Below are 10000 nucleotides of genomic sequence, written 5' to 3'. Positions count from 1 at the left end.
GACAAAGTTCCCCATCTGGAGCCGAACCGGTGAGGTCGGGTTTACACGATATGCATCTTAACCACGAGCCCACCGCACGTCCCATTCCCTCCACATTTAATCAACACCTCTTAATAACTGAAAGCTGTATTATAGCGTCCATGTGTTCACGTCCTTAGACACATTTTACTTTACAGTTGCAGTCAAGGCTTTAATCATCGTCTTAAATCAACGCAGAGGGTGTGTTACGGCGCCTTCGAGTGCGGTCGTGATAACCGTGTTTCCATTGGGACGACCCCGCTGATGTGGTGGGCGTAGCTTAAAAGTCCTCAGTTGTGATTAATGCTGATATTTATAGAAATACTGGATCTCACAGAAGAAGATATCCTTTTCCCAAGTCTATTACTTTTTGCCTTCCCTTCTCCTGTTCCTTTCAAAGAGTGCTGTCGTGAGAGAAGATCTATTTAGTCCGACGCAGATCTGGGAGGCCTTAAAAGCACCATTAAGAAAAATTAGATGACTCCCACGCCTGCTCTGCATCCAGCCGGACCACCATGGAGTTGGCCTGACGGCGGCTCGAGTCGTCCTGCGGTCTGAACGGGTTGAAAACTGGAGGCTCCGAGCATCCACACCGCCCCAGACCCGACGGAGCCCGACAGGACGTTTTCCTTTTTTGTATTTATTTATTTATATATATATATATCTTTACCAAAGGTGTTTGGTTTAGTTGGTTCAGTCTGGCAGGGCTCTGCAGCCGAACGCGAGCCAAGATTCACCGAGGCGGGATTCTGTCAGCGAACCTGGCAGCGTCCAATGGGAGTTCAGCTCAAGGGGGAAGAAAAAAAGCGAGTGTGATGTGGAGGAGTGCATCAAAGAAAGAAAAAAGTTTGTAAGTGCAAACACTTCATCAAGTGTTTCAACGCTGACTGCAGTTTCTCTGCCGTAACACTCAGAATAGTGTCACTACGTGGCCAAAAGTAAGTGGACAGAGGACCATTGCACCCATATTGGTGCATTTAAAGGCTTTTCTTTGGCTCCGGTTCAACCACAAGAGCACAAGGGCGCGCTCACACTGTCCATCCGTACCGTGCCCAAACAGGTTCGACTGGTAAGGTCGAGTTCCTTTGACCAGTGTGAGTGCAACCGTACCGAGCCTAGGAGCGGCACGCTTGCCGTCCACGGCCCGTTTGGGAGAGGTGGGCTTTAGTAAAGCACGTTTGCACATGTACGTGTACGAGCACGAGCGTGCGCATGTGTACGAGCACGAGGCCTACGGCGGTTCTGAGGTCATTTCCTGTGCGCCTGTTGGGACATAGAAAAAAGAAGGAGGGACCATGCGCGGACATTTAAAACAATGGCGGCGAAAGGTTGACGTTGGTGTGATGCGGAGGTGGAGTGTTTACTGCAGATTTGGTCGATGAAAAGATTCAAAAACAGTCGACAAGACGCACAAAAACTCTGAGGTCTACGGAAAGATCTGGAAACAAAGCCACGCATCGCCATGACGTCATCAATGCGTGTGACGTGTTACGGCGTGATGACGTATAGGCAGCAAGAAGCATTCGCCGAGGCCCAGGTAGTGTGAGTGCAAACGGGCCTGGAGGGGAGGACAAGGACCCTAAAGCACGGGGCACGGGACGGACGCAGACGTGCAGGTGTTGGGTTCATTGATGACTCTAAATCACCCGTAGGTGTGAATGGTTGTCTGTCTCTGTTCGTCTCTATGTGTCCTGTGATAGACTGGCGTCCTGTCCAGGGTGGACCCCGCCTCACGCCCCATGTCAGCTGGGATCGGCTCCAGCCCCACCCCTGCGACCCCGACAGGGACAAGCGATTGAAGATGAATGAATGAATGAAAACGAAATGGCAAGTCAGTCTGAATCTCAGTCATGTTTAAACAGCAAGGCGTCTTTCCCCATTAGGAGTTCCAGGCGCCAATCGTTCAGGCCCAAACCATGAAACACAGCCCCAGGAGTGTTCGAACGGGCGTGTCCACATACTTTTGTCCTCATGCTGTATTTTGTATTGTATTCTCTCTCTTTGCGACCAGGTCAACTAAAACCCTCTTTTCTATTCGCTCCATCTCGTTCTCTCTTCGCTCCAAATCTCTGTCTTCTGTCTCCATCGCTCGACCTCTTCACCGAGTCTCCCGTCCAAACGTCTCTCATCGTCTTCTCTCCTCTCCTCTCTTCTCCGTCTCCAACTCTCTCTCTCTTCACGTCTTGGCCCTTTTTTCTTCTTCTCTTTCTCTTGATTTTTCAGTCTCGTTTGATTTCTACCCCTAAAGAGCGGGACCGCCAGTTCGAGGTGTTGAAGACATCCTGGAACGTCGTCGGAGGCCGGCGAACATGAACCCAGATCACGGCCCTGTCCAGATCTGTTTCTGTGTGTGTGTGTGTGCGTGTGTTACGTCTCGCTTCAGTCCATGTATGTGTGCTGCTGCAGGGCAATCCGCTTTGAGCCAGAGGTTTGAGCGAGACAGGGAGGGCGGGGAATTATGGGAAATGAAACCGAGTTGAACATGAAGAACTTTTGCACACAAATAAAAAGGCAGACAGACGTTTCAGAACGTGCCTGAGAGGTTCACGAGGGACACACTGAAAAAACTCAAATTTTTCATTATTTCTCATTCTTTGATAAGTCATTATCCGCTCTTTCCTCTCTCTCTCACTCTCGTTCTCTAGGTCTCTCTATCCCGCAGCCCGTTGAATGATATTAATTGGCAGGAAGCAGAATTCGGTGAATATTGCCAACGTTTCTGTAACGAGCCAGTTATTGCTTTAATTATCTGTCAATGGATTCAGCATCTGTCTGCACTAAAGACATGGCTCGCTGTGCTGGAACACTCGAAACACACACACACACACACACACACACACACGCACACACACACACAGGTTTCATACAAGTTCATTGTCCCTTAATACTCGAGCATGCCAGTATTTTAGATTTTCGACCTGCGCACCCTCACTTAGTGTGTGACCCTCCAATAACATACTTCATTCATGATGTTGAACACATGCACTCAGACCATCTTAAAACTCCCTCACACACACACACACACACACACACACACACATCCAGTCTCAGCGTTTCAGTCATAAACAGATCATAAAGGCCTGTCTTTGCTAATGACTCGGCTAAAGAGAGAAACAGATCTTCTGCGCGGTCTGAACGCAGGCGGAGAGGCTCTTTACGGCCCTGGCTTCGACCCCCTCCGCCGTATTTTTAGCGGTGGAAATGCCGCGGAGCGTTTCCCCGATGAAACTCAGAGGTTGGCGGGGTGTTATTTATTGGTGTAGTTAAGCCTTTCAACGCGCAGGTTCGACGTGTACAGATACGGGGAGTCGTGGCACGGAGCTTCCAAACTGCATCTGTTTCGAAGTGTGAGCTGAGAAAAGGAACGACGAGGTGAGGCGGACGACGAAGACGGCGTGCTAGAGAAAGACGGCATACCCTTCTTTATTTGAAGGTTGTCTACAGTGCTGCTGTGCTCCTGATTTGTCTCGGGATGCTTCCATAATGTTCCCATCAACCAATCAAACGCACCCTTTTATGAAGAGGGGTGAGGGGTAGGGGGGTGGTCAGGGGGGAGCCGCAGGTCAACACTGAGCGCACTTCGCCAAGTCGTTCTAGTCATGAATCTGTATTAAACTTTTTGTTTAGTACGATGCCAATGTTTCATCAAATTTCATTAAATTCTCATGCTCACTGACGTCTCATAAGTTGTTGCAGCAGTTTTTGGGTTGATACCATTTGCTACGCAGATCTGGTGCTAAATTTAACCTTTCTGTAACCGCTAAAAAAATGGTCAAAATCCTCCTTAATCCCACATTAGAACGCCATGTCCTCGAGGAACACCAGGGAATAATCCATTGTGTGATTTTGGGATCAAACACTTTTGACAATTGAGGATTTCTGCAAGAATCTAATTTACGGCGAGTGGAGTGGATGGCGAGCACTTGTGTTGGGTAAGCCGCTCAGAAACCTCCTTATGGTGAATCCCCAGTGCCGTCCCGACGTTAGTCACTCACTTTAAGAAAACACAAACAAATGTAAGTGGTCATTTAAAAGGCTCAGGCGTAAAATAGAGACGTACATTACCAACGCTCTAATCGTCTCTGCCCTCATACTTTCATGCTCCTTTACGTTGGAATGGACGTTGAGCAAAACATCCTCTAGAGGGCGTCGCTCGGATTCAAAAGTTACTCCGATAAAGTTTGAGGATGTGGCGAGGATGATCCTGCATCTGTTAAGAAGGAGGCAAAATGGCGGTGGTCTGTGAGACACTAAAGGCATGTGGGTGTGGACGGAGAATTCCTGGAAAACTGGTTTTACAGATGAGAGATAACTGACGACGAACGTCACTTTCAGTATTGCAGGATGTCCGTTGGGGCTTTTGACCATGGCACCCTCGCGTCACTTCGTAGGTTGACGCGAGGGTGCCATGGTTCCCTTTCTTAAAGGTACAGATGCGCCTTATAGTTTATATATGAATGAAGTTCAAAAATAGACCATTCATTGATAATTTCCCACGGCACGCCTGGTGATCTCTCACGGCGCTCTAGTGTGCCGCGGCTCACTGGGTGAAAATCACTGGTGCAAGTACAAGGAACAGAAGACGACCAACGAGAGCATGAAAACAGAGTCCCAGTCAGACTCTAAACCCCGAGAACAAGACGTCTCGCTCCCACAGTGTGTGATTGACAGGTGATTTCTGGGAAGTACAACGCAGAAAAGACCGCAGCAAAGAGCGCTTAACAAAGACAGAGATACATTTAAGAGGAAAAAGCTCTAAAATTACAGTAATTACACGGCACATTAAATCATCTTCGGCTTCGGTATTCATGCAGCCACATTTTTTATGTTTTGACAAAGTGTGGGAGTCACATGATAATCCCAAACACATGTCTTTTTAGGCTTTTGGCAATAAATAAGAATATGGGAGTATCGTTTAATGGTGACATTGTTTCTCGGCTCTTCGTTTGATAGTGAAGAGAGGAAATGGGGACAGCCAGCGTTACGACGGCCGACTGACGGAGCCAAAAGGTTTTTTTTTTACACGTTTGTTGATTTGATTCATCACCAAGGAGGAGGAGAGGGAAGGAAACGATGAAGAAGACATATTAACCCTCCTGTTGCCCTCAAATTTCACTAACACCATTTATTCTAGGGGTCAATTTGACCGTAGCAATTTAAACATCTGTAAAATGATCATAATCAATGTGTGACTCCAGTGAAGTCGGGTACTTTATGTTTTTATTTAACAGAATGAAAAATATCACTGATGTTAAACTGCATGGAGGGATTTCTGTGTGTGTGTTTTAAAGTAAGTCTGTTATTTTAAGTGCTATTTTGTGTTATTTGTAACATCTGGAATGAAAGTAGCGTCCGTTATCAAGGACAGCAGCATGAATTTGACCTCATATAAGATTTGAATTGTAAAATAAACAATAATAATAATGATTAAATCATCCAGATTATCAAACTGACCCAAAGGAACACCGATGCCACAAGTACATGTACAATAAGAACAATAAAAAATATATATAATCATGATAATTTTAGGTTTTTTTATGAGTTGTCCCCATAAAATGAGGAAAAGTCATAAATATAAAGCAAAAAAACAGAAAACGATGTCGTTATTTAGAGATTTTAAACATTAAATGGGGTCAAATTGACCTTTAGGAGAACAGGAGGGTTAAGGTGGACAAAGAAAGGCCTCGCTTTTCATGACTTCTCTCTATTTCTACCCATCTTTAAGGCTATTTCTGCCTCTCCTTATCCCCTTCAGTCTATCCGTGTGCACACTGTCTCCTCCATGCCAGGCTGAGATCCACTGTAGCCAACCATAATAATATCGTAGGACAAGACACACACACACACACACACACACACACTGGGAGTCAGAAGAGCATATAAATACTTCCACATTACTGGAATAGTTAAGGAAAGAGAAATGGATGGCTGGAGGAGGAGTACAGACGGGTCGAGGTGTTCCAGAGGGCAAAGTGAAGACGGATGAAAGGAAAACCAAAGACTGAAGGAGCACCACAGGAGAATTAAGGGCGTTTATTGTAATTAAGCTTCACACAATGTATTCACGAGATGCTTAAAGGTCGTTTTGAATGCTTTAAACGCACACTCTGTACTTTTCTGTTGTCGTGGGATCATGAAAATCATTGTCTTCTTCCTTTAGTGTTCATTGTTCAGGAGGTTTTTTTTAACCGCAGAGGTCTCCTCCTCTCCAAAACAAACAGACACGCTGATTAAAACAGTTCAAAACACTGAAAAAAGGCAGTTTCACCTTATAAATCAGAGTTTCTCCGAGGCTTCTCTGCGTCCTCGTCGGTGGAGGGGCTGCTAGCCAAGCTGCTGCTAGCCAAGCTGCTGCTAGCCAAGCTGCTGCTAACACTTCCTCTGCTTGTTTCTCCGATAACTTAAGATCCAGACGTCGATGACAACAATTCTTCATCCAGTTAAACTATAGAGTTAAAATGTTTATCAAAAAAATGTGCGTGAAAAGCCAATTCATGAAGCTTCTGGCAGACAACCACAACAGGGATACGACGCCATTGACGGGGCACCAAACGTAACAAAGTGTTGCTTTAATAAAACGACACATTTCTCTGGTTTGAAAATTGTTGCAAACACTTGGGATAATATAAGTTCCCAACGTAACATAATGTACAACATAGGTCCAGTTGTTTTTTCATACATTTTAGTGCCTAAAAGTTAGATGTAAAACCTCCCCGACCTCCTCCTTATGTGGACTTTGTCGCTCTTTATAGAGAAACGAAGTCCATCCCTTTCCAGCGTCCCCCATGGGACCCTATTCTTTGGAAAAACTACGTATCCCACTGCGCAATGCGATGTCGGAGTGACGTATTTTCTATGTCATCTATGGACGTCCAATTTCACTCCACTGTAGAGGTTGTTTTGTATCGCCAGGCGACGTCTTTCAATGTTGACGTCCATGTCCAATGTCCCCAGTGCAAAGGTCAAATGATGAACGTCCAAATAGAATGGGTCATGGACCGAGGGACCCAATATAGACATGATCTGCACGTCTATCTGACGTCCAATGTTTGGTGGGATGGTAGTTAACGTTAGTGAGCGATGTTACATCCAGGCAACGCAACTTCAGTGAGACGTCACTTAACGCGACTTTGATGTTGAGTCGTCCGTCTATCTCATCTCATCTCATCTTCAGCCTCTTATCCGGGGTCGGGTCGCGGGGGCAGCAGCTCCAGCAGGGACCCCAAACTTCCCTTTCCCGGGCCACATTAACCAGCTCTAACTGGGGGATCCCGAGGCGTTCCCAGGCCAGTGTGGAGATCTAATCTCTCCACCTGGTCCTGGGTCTTCCCTGAGGCCTCCTCCCAGCTGGATGTGCCTGGAACACCTCCCTAGGGAGGCGCCCAGGGTTCATCCTTACCAGATGATCCTGAACCACCTCAACTGGCTCCTTTCAACGCAAAGGAGCAGCGGCTCTACTCCGAGTTCCTCACGGATGCTGAACTTCTCCCCCTCTCTCTAAGGGAGACTCCAGCCCCCCTCCTGAGGAAACACATTTCACACGCTTGTACCCGCGACCTGGTTCTTTGGGTCCTGACCCAGCTTTCATGACCACAGGTGAGGGTGAGTCGTCTGTCTAATGACGTATTTTCAGTCTTATACTTCAACAGTTTTACGACAAACTGTGGCTTTCTAGACTTCCAAAAGCTATATTTGAAACTGACGGACATCATGTTTGTTATTCCGTGTGCCCCCCGCTTGCTACCGTACATTTTCCAAAATAAGGTCCCATGGTTGTCAAATAGAAGGGGAGCGACTTTCCCAATATTACCCCATCTCACTGTACTGCAGTCGAGCGGTCGAACGCCCGTAGTGTTTCCTACAGACGCCACAGGGTGCCTCATGCATCCGTATCCAACGCTAACGGCCGCTGATCAAGCTGCTACATTTGACGAGACGGTTATTAATGTGTCATTGTTAAATTACACTTAAAAGCCCCCCTCTGTGCACTCACACTGTGACTCCGATTCCACATACGGACCTCATAGATTCATTTCATTTGGAAATACATGAGTATAAAAACACATGTATGACGGAGGGGAAAAAGGTAGAATCAAAGTTGCGATGTCAAACCAACTCTTGCTAGTTTAAATGCCACCTTGTTGCCAATTTATAACTTGCAGTAAAAGTGTGTGTGTATTCACGGAGGAGGTCAAACGGTAGGGGAGGCGTTTATATCAAAGTCTGAGCGCACAGGTTGGCACTGCTTGGGACAACCACTCCCGCATGACTCTGTGTATATATGTGTGAGTGTGTGTGTGTGTGTGTGTGTGTGTGTGTGTTTGTGTTAAAGCCAGTGCTTAAATCGTTCCAGCACGATCATAACAATGTCACCAGAAACTTTGGAGGGTACAGGCGAACACAGTGTTCCTCTACGTGCCTCTACGTCTATGTGTGTAATCTCCTGTGAATGCACGAGTTTGTTTAAACGCATCTTTCCATATATTCATGCATGTGTGTGTGTGTGAGTGAAAGAGAAAGGGAGTGTGTACGTGTAGGAGTGCACATCCAAAATGAACAACCCCCGTTTCCGAGGTCAGCACACGCAAAAAAAAAAAAAAAACTAAAGTCAGGATTATGGAAATATCAGAGGCCGGAATTCCTCGGTTTGCTTCCAAACATCATTCACTCTTAGCGAGGTCAAGTCCATAAAACACACGCACACACACACACACACACACATAAACACACACACACACACACACACGCAGACAAAAGGGTAGTCAGTGTAACATCGGTGAACCGTGTCAGTATAAATCTGATAGTCCCAACATAATACAACGACGGCCACAAAAATGTCAACAGTCTACTTAACCCCCTGGAATGGATGTGAGGGGGAACAGCGGAGAGAAAGAAAAGAAAACGTAGTGATGAATAAACAAAGAGGGGAGACAGAGGAATGACTGCAAGGTGGCCAGAGCTTACGGAAGAACTGCAGTGAAGCAGAACGAGGGAGTTTCAGACCAGAAAAATTCACTGGTGCACGTCCACGTTGTGGTTTTGTGTCACTTCTGAATTTGTTTTTATCGCCATCACATTTGAAACTCAAGCATCTCCTGATCGGTGACAACGAAGACTAAATAAGTCCTGGATCTTGGTGAGAAAGTGGACCAATTGCAGAAGTTCCACCATTATGACGAATGATTGTCGTGTTAGCTAAACGGTCGTTATCAACGCTACGTGGTTCAGGCAACAGAACTGTTAGTTAAAAGTTATGTCACTGCTTCGTTTCATCGAAAGGAACCAGTTGAGATGGTTCGAGCGTAGGACTAGGATGCACCCTGCGTGCTTCCTTGTGGAGGTTTTTGCGGGCATGTCCAACTGTGCCGAGACCCCAGGGGCCGTAGTCACACCACATCTTAAGGCAGTAGGTCCTAACTTGCTGTGATTCACAAAGCATTTTAGCGCCAAAAGTATCTCCTAATCTAAATAACGGGGAACACGGTTCATAATGACATATTAATAACCATCTCGTCAAATGTAGCAGCTTGGTCAGCGGCCGTTAGCGTTGGATACGGATGCATAAGGCACCCTGTGGCGTCTGTAGGAACACACTACGGGTGTTCGACCGCTCGACTGCAGTACAGTGAGATGGGGTAATATAGAGAAAGTCACTCCCCTTCCATTTGACAACCATCGGACCTTATTTTGGGAAATGTACGGTAGCGAACGGGGTGCACGGAATAACAAACATGATGTCCGTCAGTTTCAAATATAGTTTTAGAAAGCTTTGTAGCAGTTTGTCGTAAAACTGTTGAAGTAAAAGACTGAAGATACGTCATTAGACGGACGACTCAACATCAAAGTCGCGCTAAGTGACGCATCACTGAAGGTTGCGTTGCCTGGATGTAACATCGCTCACTAACATTAACTACCATCCCACGAAACATTGGACGTCAGATAGACGTGCAAATCATGTCATGTTTGAATCCCACTGGGGCCT

At 46.3% G+C, this 10000-nt stretch overlaps 2 protein-coding genes across 2 annotated transcripts in view; one reads left to right on the top strand and one right to left on the bottom strand.

The window, feature by feature from the left end:
- The window catches only part of exoc6b (exocyst complex component 6B), a 344934-nt gene that overhangs the window by 247884 nt on the left and 87050 nt on the right, over positions 1–10000 (top strand). The window lies entirely within an intron of this gene.
- LOC310963923 (dysferlin-like) overlaps positions 2543–10000 on the bottom strand; it is a gene marked incomplete at its 3' end in the record, with an annotated part of 75153 nt that continues 67695 nt past the window's right edge. The window contains 1 exon segment of the mRNA XM_083936880.1: positions 2543–2553. Coding sequence (XP_083793006.1) covers positions 2543–2553 — 11 coding nt within the window.

This window comes from Echiichthys vipera, assembly GCF_963691815.1.
Source record: "Echiichthys vipera genome assembly, chromosome: 22".
In the NCBI taxonomy this organism is placed as follows: domain Eukaryota; kingdom Metazoa; phylum Chordata; class Actinopteri; order Perciformes; family Trachinidae; genus Echiichthys; species Echiichthys vipera.
This window is presented reverse-complemented; position numbering and strand designations above follow the sequence as displayed.